This window comes from Ammodytes marinus, assembly GCF_949987685.1.
Source record: "Ammodytes marinus genome assembly, chromosome: 23".
In the NCBI taxonomy this organism is placed as follows: domain Eukaryota; kingdom Metazoa; phylum Chordata; class Actinopteri; order Uranoscopiformes; family Ammodytidae; genus Ammodytes; species Ammodytes marinus.
In genome coordinates, this window is record NC_137227.1 from 15,289,982 (window position 1) to 15,304,041 (window position 14,060).

The window sequence follows — 14,060 nt, forward strand, 5'->3', positions numbered from 1 at the left end:
TTGGACCAGAAGAAGAAACACATGTAACTCTCAGTAATGGCTTGTGTTCGCTCTCAATACTCAATCTGCTTCTTAACATGGAGTGCTCTGCTGCTGTTTCGGGTCTCCGTCCATGGTATGTATACCTTTGGTCAGAAAGCCGTGCAGTTTTACTGTTGAGAAAGGTATTTGTTTGGCTGATGCACTCATACACATGCTTAGAATTGCACAGCTGAAGTATGTAGGTAGAGCTTACTGCAGTTCCTGGATATTGGCATATCATTGAAACAATTATTTGTAATTACCCAAATTTAAAGCATTGTATCAAGTTTACATTTTTGTTCCACCTGTGACCACCACATCAACCAGCAATGTCTCTGTGTCTTGGAATGCTAAATAAGAGGACACTTCACCACAGGCTGCTTGGACTATATTTGCTTTCATCTTTTAACATAAACAAAACCATGATGTCTTTGTTCGACTGTGCTTTTATCGAGTCAATTTAAAAATGTTCCTTAGTATCATGGTTTGGAAACATATCTTTAAAAAATAATAATTCCCTCAACAAGACAGTCAAATGGTCCAGTAAGTTGACTGGTGAGCTACAGCTGAACATGGAAGCCCTGTACACACCAAACAGTTACAGAGGTTAACTCAATCCATTCAAAATGATAACACCCATCCTTTAAACAGTTCATTTCAGCTGCTTTCCTCTGGACAGAGGCTCAAAGTTCCTGAAAGCGGAACGAACCGCTACAGGAACAGTTTTGTTCCTGTAGCCATTATCTGTATGAACAAAATGTTGCAGTGCCACTAGATGTGCATAATTGTGTTGCACTTTCTGATGTACTGAGCACCTCTGTGATTTTTTTCTTTGTTTTTTGTTGTGTCCTTTTGTACTGTGTATGCTAAGTGTGTTAACGCTTTTTCTTTTCTTGACCTGCTAACCAAATTTACTCACGGTATGAATAAAGCAACCTTGAACCTTGAACCAGAAAACAATATTATTGAGCGAAAAAGGCTATTATAGGCTATTTCTAAGGTTTTATTAATTTCCTGTCACTGACCCCTAACAATGTACTACTTGTTTCTTTATTTTTCTCTCTGAAAACAATGTTGACTCTCAGCTCCATTATATCATATTATATTATATTGTGATGTATTTGAGCATGACAAAAAGACTCAATTTGCTTTTGTGTTGCAGATGTGGAGGCTTCCTGCTGTCAAAAGGTCTTTCATAAAAAAGTTGGCGACACTGTGGAGTTTTCATCATGCTTACCAAGTGAAGGGGTCGCCTACGCCGAATGGAGATTGGGACATTTAATGATTGCAGAAAAAGACGTGAAGGTTTCTGAAAACCCTCAGTTCAAGGACAGATTAAACCTAAATCCCACCGACTTTAATTTAACAGTGACAAGATTGACTCTCCAAGATTCTGGTTATTACAGTTTTATTTCAGGGTATGGCACAAACCAAAGGCCAACAGTCATCATCACTCTGCAAGTTCATGGTAAGATGTTTCAGTTTTTGGTAACAACGTGACCTAATAATTTCTAATAAAAGGTGGATTTCAGACAAAGGCGAAAAGTCATCATCACTCTACAAGTTCACGGTAGGATTTCCCTGTTTTTGTCAAATCTGGTTTGTAAATGTCTGACATTAAAGGGGAACTCCACTAATACGCAGCAAATTTTGATGACATGTCTTGGGGAGTGCCAATGCATTGTGGGTAATGTAGTCACCAGGTTTTTATGTTAGGCTATCTTAGGCTGCAGTGGTGTAATCCCCCCCCCCCCCCTCTTTCCAATCTGCTTCATTAGAGCCCATTACAACACAGCCTGTCCTGACTTCCAATTCCACCTGGCACAGCAGGAATGAATCCTGTACATTTTTGCTGGAGTGCAGTGCAACCTCTGACATCAGCCGTGTCACCTACAAATGGACCGTGGGGAACCGAAGCATGAATGGCTCTACGCTGCAATACTACACCAGAAAAAAGGACGGAGACATTATATTCACCTGCACAGTTTCCAATTATGTCAGTGAGATGTCGACATCCGAAACATTCAAGTGCAGCAACGATACGGATGAACTAAGCTCACAAGAAACAAGTATGTGCAGAGAATTGATTTTAGTTAAAGTTCACAAGTGCTGAATTATTTGGGTTTGCTTTAATTAGTGTTTCAATGAATCCCAAATGGTGATGAGGCAGAAGAAAAAAGCACAGGAGCAAGGGCAAGCCGTTTTGATTATTAGTGTGGATTTAAAATCTCAGAGGTTGTTTACCATTCAGTTTGAGAGAGTTGATTAAATGAAAATACATTTGACATATCATTATTGGATTTTTGGATCATCAAGAAAGTCTGGGATGAAATGAAAGATTAATCAGATAAAGTGAATGAGGAACAAATCTTTTTTTTTTTATAATGATACAGAAATATCGTAACCAGATTAAATTACATTTAAAGACCAGGCTAAGACGTTACCAGCACTAGCTTGAAAGCATTTCTAATACTTTGTCTCCAGTCATGAATATGAATAGACATGCATGTTTACTTACAACCTCTTATACTTTTCCTTAGGAAGTTTTGGAAGTCAGGTTCGATCAAAATCACATTTAACACTTTTAATGTTTTGCATATGGTATGGTTGGTCAATACAGTGGAACTATGTGGTCTATATATTGACTTGACTTTTTTTCATTCATTCCTTATTACAGTGTCCAGCTTTTCAACTCTTGTACATTTGATTCTTTGGCCGGTTATTGGAATTTTACTGATTATTGTAACTCTTATCTCACTTCTGGTCTACATGAAGTCAAAAGGTAAGACCTCTTCATGCTGTTATTAGATGGTTATCACTCTGATTAATTAAAGTCACAGAATGATAAAAAGAAAATTAACAACATGATGAACAAAACCAACTTATGACTACTATACTGTCCCCTTCACAGATCTTCTTTGTCACAGGTTGGTACAACTTCCTTTCCTATCATAATTAGGGGTAATTATTGTCACATTTACTATATTTGTGACACATTTAAGGCTGATCCAGTCTCCGAGCACCAATCAGTCCTTGTCTACAGACCAAACAGTCAACCAGGATGAATCTTCACAGCAAGTATACTCCAGTCTTCTCCACGGTAAGCCTTTTCATTTAATAACCAAATGTTTTATGACTATAACAGCTAGTTTCAAACAGAAAATGTAACAATGTCACAAACATCATCAGTTTGGCTGGTGTGAACTTTCATGCTTTTAGCTTTACATATCCTGTCATCCAAGTCTATACAACCGTATAACAGCATTCCCATTTCTACAGGATATAGATTGTCAAACTAAAAGCCGGTATTTTATAATTCTGCACAATTCTGTTCTTGACCTTAAGTTCAATTTGATATGCTGTGAAGATCTAGACTTGACTTTGCCTTGTTCTTACCCCTGGCCTCTAGGTGACCTTTCCGTCTATGAAACAATGACAGGCTCGAACAACACACCAAATGGTAGAGTATAAAATATTTTTAACAAGCAGCTTTCTGCAAATTATAGAATCACCCAAGTTTATGTGCTCTATAACAAATTAAGTAAAGTTCAAGGAAGAAAAAAAACATGCTCATTTTAGGTGGGATAAAGAATGAACTCAGTGTTGTTACATTTAGCTGGAATTTGCTCAAGTGCTCTACATATGAAACAAGAAATTAAGAAAAAGCAATGAATCGATTTTTATTGTAAAGCTTCCTTATAATGTTTTTTTTTACAGGTAGACAAGACGATCCGCTGGAGAGCTCCGACTATTATAATCTGGATCCTCAGTCGGCTACAGGTATGAATATTGGACTGCTGTATAACCCTAGATATTAAGTTAAGTGGGTATAAATTGATTTGATAAAGGGTGTAATGACATTAATACAAAAAAGTAGAACTTCAGTTATTGTGAAGTATCTGTTTCTATTTCCTTGATATTATATATTCAGTTATGATGATCGTTAAATAATTAAATAGATTTTGTGAATCTGTGCTATGTTAAAAAAAAAACTCTGGGCAAACAGCCATTTTGCATTTGGTATTGTGTAAACTGAATTAGCTGTGAATTTGGCCATCACAGCAACACATCTGTGTGTGTGTGTGTGTGTGTGTGTGTGTGTGTGTGTGTGTGTGTGTGTGTGTGTGTGTGTGTGTGTGTGTGTGTGTGTGTGTGTGTGTGTGTGTGTGTGTGTGTGTGTGTGTGTGTGTGTGTGTGTGTGTGTGTGTGTGTGTGTGTGTGTGTGAAGAGGAACTGAGTTGAGTTCGCTGTTGGATGCCCAGCCTGCAAGTAATTCTATTATAAAATGGGCAAACTCAAAATCTGAACATTTAAAAAAACAATTTGAAGAAACTAAAGAAAACTGGAAACTACCATGGTGACATGATAGGCTCAGTACTGCTTTATCAAATACCTTGTATGAAATAGTGTACATCAAGTCAAATGTCAAGTTTTCGTATCTCTGTTTTGCAAATATTTTTATTTTTTTTGTTCTAGGTCCATGAAGAGAAGTACATCATAAACAAACAACACAAGTAATTATTCCAGGATCCGTGTAGCCATTCAGCCACCAGCTTATTTATGTCTCTGCTTAAAATGTTTTCTGGCGTGTTTGGCTAAAATTAAGTAAATGTCCGAGTTTCACAAGCACTAGATTACAATGATAGAATTCAGGTTGGATATTAGTCACATTCTAAGGATTAAAAATATATCCACTTATGGCTTAAAGCTGAATTGCCTTATTGTGTACATTTGAAAGATATACATCTATCTACTATGCCTTGTGTTCTGCTCATTGTGTATGTGACCCACTTATTAAGTACCAATCAAGTAGTATGAAAAGTAATTAACCATGAAATTTGTAATTCTCTTGTATGTTTTTCATCTTTTCAAGTTTGATCTTCCATAGTGCTAGCAGCAATAAGTACAGTAGTATTTAATTGTACACTGTTAACATTGTACAACCATTTTACATTTTTAGCCACTTGGTGGTGCCACACGGTTTGCCTTTCAGCCTCAGCTTAGTGGTTAATACTGTCAGATATAATGGCAGAAACATCAGTAAGTGTATGCGTGATGCATAGGTTGATGCAAGAGCATGTTCAATGTGTTTATTGCTTTGTTAATTGAAATGTGCTTTTCCTATGCGCACAAACAACGATACAGGTTTTTCCCTGTTGAGTTCTTGAATATGTATATAGTCTATGTTGTGCCTCTATCTTCTAGGTAACTGTTGTTTTTTTATCAAAGGGTCAATGCATGTGGCTGTAAAATAAATAATTATACTCCTTTGAACTCATCTGGTTTGAGTTTTTGTAAAGGATATGGAGGGTCAGGGTGTGACTTTTACATGTCGGTTTTATCTTGCTTCTGTTTTTCTTTAGTGACTCACTGACCGGGGTCGTTTTGTATCACTTCTCATTTCAAAAAATGTTGCCAGCAAACATGTTGAATGTAACACTTCAGTTTTTTACCAAGTAATCAGCTTGTCAGTCAAATGTCCGAAGAGACAACTAAAAAACAAATGTAACCCAAAAGGGAAAATATGTTTGATATAAAATATTGAAGAGAACGGGAGCTCCCACTGTATGGAAAGTTCCTAAAAAGAAGCTGACAATTTTTTTTGTGTGTTAACTGTGTCAATGCAACGCTCTCTTTCATTCTAAAGTCCACAAATAATACCTGCAAAACTATGAATTCCTCTTGTCATCTAGTTCTGCCTTAAAACGGCTGAAGATATGCCAAACATTGAACTTGCAGGATACATTTTTTTGCACCAAACACAAAACCAAAGGATTTCTTATATTAAGAGGGGACTATCCATCTTCTATTTATTTCATCCAATAGTCTTTGGGATATCTTTAAGGGGGTGAACCGACAACATTTTTAATATTACATACTGTTAATTCAAAAATTTAAATTATTCTAGGTTTGTAAGTTCTGTAAGTGTACCCCATTTAAAACATTGAAGAAAACAAAGACCCATTAAATGAGAAGGCCAAATGCATTGGGTCTGTCAAGTGGTGGAACTAAGGTGAGATTTCAATGTTTCATTTAAAAAAAAAAAACAATATTATTTCATCATTCGTATAAAAAAGAAGTTGAGTTCATGGAGAACTAACTCAGGCCTGTGATATATTGTATGCGATATGTGACAGAGTTGTGTGAGACATCAAACACAGTTAAGTTAGCTGCTCCTGAGGTGGTGGGCTGTGTCATTACTATGTTTCTCATTGTGGCTTTCACATCAAAGTTTAAATGTGAAAAGGCCATGAGCATAAAGTGCAAAGGAAATCAAGTGATGTTGCAGGCAGACCACCTCTGCAGAAACACCACACAGTAAAGTGCAGTGTATTGTTGACATTGTTTAGACCATGGCTACCAGTAATCTGCCCCCTCCTCTATTTCCCTTTTGTTAAAACCACACCACTGTGTGCTAAGAAGCTCTGCAGTAGTGACATAGGTTATGGATTGTACTGAAGAATCCCCCCATGAAATCATCATTGTATTGCTGCTCACAATATACGGACAGATCCATTTGTATGAGCTGTGATCACAAAATAGACAGGGCAAGAGTCACCTTTACAGTATAAACCTTGCCGGCCAAATTGTCAGTGAATAAAAAGAAGAGAATCTCAAGATGTGACATGAAGTTTTCAAGAAAGCAGTTGCAAGTTGCATGGGGAAGAGCAAAGTGTGAAATCTAAAAAAAAAATGGGTTTTACCATTTCCAAATGGTATCCTAAATGCTCAGCTTTCATAGACATTTAATGAGACCTACAGAGATCAGATGGTCAGCATGGACACATAAATACTTTTTAACAGTAGCCTCATCATTTACCAGCAATAAGCCACAGCGATGGCCTTTCTTTAACTTAGTGCTTCCTGCCGCACTTCCCTTTACGTTCACACGTCCCTGAGACACAAATTGTAAGTCCTTCTATAGCAATTACAGACATCATCAAGCAAACACAGACAGACACACTGAGGAAATTGCAGGAATGCAGGTTCTTGTTTTCCATATTGTTTTGAAGAAAATAGGACTTAATATAACATGGATGGTTATACAATGTCCCTCCTGCAGGACTCTTAAGGCCATATCCTGATTCTCTTTGTTAGCCCTACCCCTTGACACTCTGTCTCAAAGGCCAAGGGCTAGGGGGTTTAAATCTTCCCCTATAAAATGGGACACCCCTACAAAAACGCTACATCATCAGTTGTTGGTGGTGTGACGAGTGACGCAAGGAGTTACCATGTAGACTGTATATTAAAGTTACGCAAAGTGATATCTAGCTAACGTTAGCTAGATACTAGAGCTTAGAAAAATCCAGACTGACCTTATATTGTACAATATAATAGATCAGGATACTATTATTATACCCGAGCCATGCTCAGATGAGAACTTCATGGACACAACTCCTTTCAACTTTAGGTCATGGTCAAACCCTACACCGTAGCAGGACTGTTGCGCCCTTCTGACTTCTGACTCCTGACAACTGACCCTCTCATGTACTGCTTTCACACGGACATGGTTCTAGTTCCAATCTAGAGTTTGAGAACCTTGGTGATTTCTGGTGAACCAGCCCACAGTCATACCAGTTTAAGCTGACCAAAGTTCTACCACCCTACGTCATGAATAGAAGGCATTGCTCAACGCAGACGGAAGTAAACACACCAGGATCGCCTTGATCATATTCAAGCTTTCGTGTGGTTCATTAGGTATTTGTTTTTCATCCAAACAACAACCAATTTGGCCAGTTCGACAATAGGTTTGACAACTGGAACCGGCACTGATCCTTGCTGGTCTAAAAGCCAATCCGTGGGCCTTCTGGTTCCTCATCTCAGTATATCCTCATCTATACAATCAACAATCCTCAAAGTAGATCTGCTGTAGCTCTAAACATGACACACTATTTGTTAGTGGGGAATATGAGGGGGGAGGCTTACAGTAACACTTATTTTAATGCAATTTATACTTTTAAAATCATTAACTCTTGATCAGTAAGAAGCAATCATATATTTAGCGTCTCCTCATCAAGGAATATCTGATGACAGGATGTGGTGAAGTTCTTCCTGCGTGGGGGGAAATCTAGCTTAGATACGGGCGCCTGCAGCAGTCTGTAAACACACTGTTTGTCAATTCAGGGTAGACCTGAGTTAATATAATACTGTGTCGGTAAGTCCAGCGATGATAGCAAATAGACATGCAAGGCAATCTTGAGCATATACTGTTTTTCAACTAATAGGAACAAATAGTGGAATAGTGATATGGTCGATTCTAATGTATTGCAGCAGGCTGGGATTTAGCATATCATCACTTGTTACTTTTAACATTTTTCAAGGTATGACCTTTCTGACTGGCCTACTTTTTAACATTGTGGTATTTCAAGCCAGACCAGAGTGCTTCTTCTTCTTCTTCTTCTTCCGTGACAGAAGCCTACTCTCTCCACCCTCTCTTTTCTCATTTAGTGCTGACTTGTCGCAGCACAGTCTGATCGACCAGAAGAGGAAACAGACGTTGTTCCTCTCCCCACAGAGATGGTTGGTGGTCGCCTTCCTCTCCTGCGCTGCCTCTTTACATGCAATGCTGTGCTGCTTCTTGGCGTCTGCCTCTATGGTACGTACCCTTTGTGCTTGTAAGTTTATGGACTTTTAGAATCATGGGTACAGGTTTTTAGCCTGATGCACCCTGTTTAATGCAAAGAGTAGAGCATGCAGGTTGAGGCTGCAGAATGAACTGGGTGTGAATGCAATGGCTTTTCGGGAAATTATGTTTATTCCTCGGGAGATGCCTAGTGTCTTTGTGTCTGCGAATGCAACACAATGTTTAAAGAGCTTGTGAGAAATGTTGCTATGGCTATAAAGCTATAGTAGTAATATACTCATTTAAGAACTAAGACATTCAAATTGAAGACATTTGTTCAAGGCAACAACTTTTCAAAGAGGCAGTGGTTTTGTCTCAAGATAAGAAATTAATTTTATACTCAGGTGCTCAATATTTATTGAAATGTTGAACCACCCACTTCTTTGAGTATTTATAACTGAATGAATAAGCAAAATATTGTATCATGTGATCTACATTTGGAAATATGCTTTGCATTTATTGGTTCACTGTGTCAGCAACTTTTGTGATCCATCTGTTAACTTTTAAAATATCTTGACTCATATTAGAAATAGGTTTTCTTCTGTGTTTTTTCTTTGCTTCCTCTTAGTTTTTTTCCAAGATGACTGGTTTTATTGTAATGCATATTATACTTATATAGTACAATCACAGGTGGTAATACAGTACATACTGGAACAAGGGGAGTGGGTGTGACCATTTCAGAATATTTGCAGAAGTAGTGCATGTAGATTAAACACCCATCAATGTTTCAACGTTGTCTCATTGTTTAGTTGCCAGCATGCTGTTGTTGCGTTGGAAAAACTGGTGTGGTCTACCAACAACTGTTTGACTGACAACTACGTTCACACATGGCAACTGAAATGTGAACTTTTTCCTGAGAACCTTCCAACCTCATTAGCACTGACTGAAAGTGACTGCACAGAATCAATGTGGCTTTATGTTGAAACTGAGGTCAGACTGTGTGGGTGCACTGCTTCCTTTGGAAATAGGGTGATGGTAAACAAATAAATAAGCAGCGTTAATGGCTATTGTTGTTGTGCTAAAATAACCAATTGCTATTCTCAGCCAGAACCTATTTTCTGATTCTGCAACCATACAACAATTATGTGACATGTGAACATTTGTTGACAACATTTGAAGGAAATCATTTTGTGTGTTATGTTATAGTATGTCATATTGCTATGCAATTAGTTCATGACATTTAGTTATCTTTGTCATGTCATGTCAATCATTTACTACATATACATGTCACGCCATGTGTGTTGATATAAGGCGTGTTATTTTATCCTATGCTTTTCTTTGCAACTTAATGTTAAGTACACCAACATGGACAGTCCATACATACTAGGCCTAGAGGCAATGGTTACAGGTAATTTGGTCATTGAACACACTCATGCCTAATATTAAGAAACAAGAAGACAGTGATCTTTCAAAATTATGTCATTCACTTTAGTGTTTGCTTTTCATATTTCAGATGTGGAGGCTTCCAGCTGTCAAAAGGAATTTCATAAAAAAGTTGGTGACACTGTGGAGTTTTCTTCATGCTTACCAACTGCAGGGGTCACCTACGCCGAATGGAAATTTAGACAGTTAACGATTGCAGAAAAAGACGTCAATGTTTCTGAAAATCAACAGTTCAAGGACAGATTAAACCTAAACCCCACAAACTTTAGTTTAACAGTGACAAGACTGACTCTAAAAGATTCTGGTGATTACAGTTTTGTCTCAGAGACAAACACAGAACAAAGGTCAACAGTAATCATCACTCTGCAAGTTCATGGTAAGATGTTTCAGTTTTTTGGTAACAAAATGATTTAATAATTGCTAATAAAGGTTAATTTATTATTAATTTATCATGTTTCTATTTTTCCATTTATCAGTAAATTAATGATAGCAAAGAGAGCTCATGATGACTAAGGTGATACAAAATATTAAAGTGCGACATTATCATATTTCATACCCTTAGCTCTGTGTACCTTTTCCAAACTGTGAATTTGAAACGTTCTATTATCATACACAGTTCATCTACTTGTCTCTGTAAATCTCTGTCTTTCAATGATTATTGACCTGAAAGTTGAAAATAACATTGCCAAAGTATCAAGAGAAAAGGATATTTGTACAATTATCCAAAAAGCAAATATCCTGGATTCTGCACAGACAATATAGTTAGGAATTGCCCATTCTTGTTTACGGATTATCAAAAGATACCACTTTGATCTATTATCTCTTTATGAGTAAACACAGAGGGCACATGAGATTTAGGATAGAGGTCCAGGGTCACTGAAGTTGAGGATTTTTACTTTGAATTCCCTGTTCTGGGGTCTACATTGAGTGCATTCTATAATTTCTAGTCGCTACATTAATAATTAATTTTCTGAATTTAGTAAGATATTTAGCTCCTATGTCCTAAGTATATCTATAACACTATCTTTCTCTCTTTGCCTTTAAAGAGCCCATTACTTCACATCCTGTCCTGACTTCCAATTCCACCTGGAACAGCAGGAATGAATCCTGTACATTTTTGCTAGAGTGCATTGCAACCTCTGACATCAGTGTCACCTACAAATGGACCGTGGGGAACCAAACCATGAGTGGCTCCAGGCTGCTATACAACACCAGAAAACAGGACGGAGACACTAGATTCACCTGCACAGTTTCCAATCATGTCAGTGAGATGTCGACATCCGAAACATTAAAGTGCAGCAACGTTACGGATGAAATTGGCCCACAAAAAACAAGTATGTGCAAGTGATCATAGATTAAGTGCTGAATGATGGGATATTGCTTTTATTAATGTTTTAATGACTGCCAACTAGTAATGAGAAATATTACAATGTGACCAGTCAGAGTGTTCATTCAAAATGTTGAAACCAAAATTCTTACAGTGCCTCACAGTTGAATTAAATACATTGAAACACTCTTTATTTGGGTAGTTCTAAAACTAATATGATACAAGTAAAATTAAATTGTAGAGTTATGAAAAATAACTAGAATGAACATTTAATTAGCCAACAAAAAATTTGAATTACAACTCTGTACTCTGTGTAATAAGTGATTTCTTGCATTTGGGTTAGCAATCTTAAATAATTGGCTATAAATAACTGATAAACGGATTGCTATACAGGATGAGGAGTACATAAACCACAGCGATGATATAGAAGATTATTTTAATGTTTCAGTTTGACAGTTTCCTCATCAACTACTATAGTGAAAAGAGAAGTTTCTGTGATTTAGCAATGATTTGTATTTTCATTAATTTCTGCAGTAGTATTTCCGCTTCATTAAGCCTATTTGACCATGCACAAATGTGATCACTATTACTGTTACGCAACCATGGAAATAACAGTGATAAAATCTATATATTTTTTTTTGGCCCAGAGATCTTAATCATTGTCCTGGGTGCGGCAGTAGGAGGTTGCTTGTTGATAGTCGTGGTTGGAGTAGCTGTGTGTGTTTGTCACAGCAAACGAAGTCGAGCAGGTAAGGAACATTACATTGAATGCCAGTGTGTCCCTTTTTTACTTTCTTTCTTTCTTTCTTTCTTAAGTTTTTTAATAGTTTTAGTTTAATTTGTGATTGGTGGCTACATTTTTTTTGCCTTGTTTCTTCATTGCAATCCGTCACCAGGCAGCGATGCGAATGACCTCACCGTGTATGCCGACATCACTGAAGTTGCCATGGCAGAAGTAAGTCATCAGTGTTATTAGAAAATTAAGTGTTCGTTTTATAGACTATGCAATGCATGTTTGAACAACTTTTGCCGCTTCTTATGATCACCTTTAAACTTCCAGGGGACTTCATCTACCATGAAGCCGTGCTCAGTGTATGAAACCATTGAGAACAAAGTCAACTCACCCATACCTAAGGTAAGATGCTAAATGATTAGAATGAAGCCTGAAACTGAAGAGTTTATACACTTTGGGTTAAAAAGAGACAATTTACTAATTCCTAATTTCCTAGTTTTTTAACATAAGCAACCATAAACTGCTGGTCATACCAGACCATACCTTTTCTATCTGGAAAATATCTATTGCTTATAAGTTCCTTTCTATTTTCTATATTTGTAGGCAAAGTATTGTGTTATTCATTCTTTCTAAAGTAACTCAGCTTCACTTAATCATATGTTCAGTTCAGCTCAGAAACTTAAAGGTTGGCTGGATAATCTGACATTGCTGTTCACAGACAAGATCCTCAGACGGATCCTGAATGATGAAACAATGCTTGTGACATTCCTTCTTCATATTGCACAACATGTTTAAGAAATGATTTCTTATAAAGAATGAGTCTCTCAACCTACTGTAACACTGATATTGTTTCCCCTCCTCTTCCCCCCTCATCTAGCCCCAAACCGTGTATGACAAGATCCAGTTTAATCGCGTGAGGGAGACTTCGCCGTCACCTTACCAAGACATTTCTTAGGGTGTCAGGGCATTATGTATAGCATGAGGTCTTTGAAAATGTCTTTTGTGTAAAAAACTAAAGTAGATACTTTGCTCAAAGCAACATTGGACAAAAAGGCACAGCCCCCAAATATTTAAGGCTAAAATTGTATATAAAGATATATGGTCTCTACATCATGTGTTTGTACCTTTTCTGTTTCATGCCTTGAAGGAAACTTCCCTGTAACATATTTCATCAAAATCTGCCATTTTATTTTGAGGGCCTTAACTGTATGCTCTGACTGAAAGTGTTGTAAATTCTGTATATACAGAGATTTTATTTTAAAATGTTTTTTACGGTGTGTTTTGTATAAGGAAAGTACTCACTAAACAATTTGTCATTCTGCAAAGGTAGTGATATTAAATTTCATGTAATGTAATTAACGGGACTTTGTTGTATTTTTGTGATCATTTTTGCAACATGTTGTTGTTTTTTAGGTTCAATGTAATCATATATGTTCTACATTTCACCTTTATGTCAACAGTATTTAAAGCTGCAATAATTAAACTGCAAAATATTATTTGAAACTGAAATATTGGAAAACACATGCATCTGATCAGCATCAAGTACTGTGTGTTAAAGCAATGATGAAATTCAGCATTAAATGCATGAAACATTTCGATATAATAGCAACTCAGCCTATGTCCAATAACATTCCATCAAGTTACAATAATAGTATTATTTTATACTTGCTCCATATTTTTCCAGCTGGGTGGAAAGCTAACAAATTGGACTGAAGCTTCTATGGTGCTCTTTACTTTGACATGAATAGATTTGTGCACAGCGTGCAGCATGATTTTCGATAGTGCTCAGCCTTGCATGTAGTCAATTTATGACATAATGCTTTGGTCTAATTTGCGTATGGGTGGAACACACACCTCTTCAAGCGTTTCACCACAGTAAGTTTAACTTCAACATTAGACTGACTGTTCAGTGAAAGGCAGGGTTGGTCATTTTATCCTGTAGTCACTTTTATATTGTTGGAAAGCAACCAATC

At 37.0% G+C, this 14,060-nt stretch overlaps 1 protein-coding gene and 1 pseudogene across 2 annotated transcripts; both read left to right on the plus strand.

The window, feature by feature from the left end:
- Window positions 1-10: 10 nt before the first annotated feature.
- Window positions 11-4,950, plus strand: LOC307269595 (SLAM family member 9-like). Its single transcript, XM_080052589.1, has 9 exons — window positions 11-115; window positions 1,184-1,489; window positions 1,800-2,090; window positions 2,699-2,803; window positions 2,933-2,948; window positions 3,024-3,121; window positions 3,431-3,481; window positions 3,739-3,801; window positions 4,498-4,950. Exons 1-9 carry the CDS (start codon window positions 37-39, stop codon window positions 4,503-4,505), a joined length of 1,017 nt encoding a protein of 338 aa, XP_079908715.1. The 5' UTR covers window positions 11-36; the 3' UTR covers window positions 4,506-4,950.
- Window positions 4,951-8,056: 3,106 nt separating this feature from the next.
- LOC307269517 lies at window positions 8,057-13,407 on the plus strand (annotated as a pseudogene). Its single transcript, XR_013845625.1, has 8 exons — window positions 8,057-8,061; window positions 8,470-8,617; window positions 10,098-10,403; window positions 11,074-11,361; window positions 12,002-12,103; window positions 12,251-12,309; window positions 12,415-12,489; window positions 12,965-13,407. The product of XR_013845625.1 is annotated as an uncharacterized misc_RNA (transcript).
- Window positions 13,408-14,060: the final 653 nt, after the last annotated feature.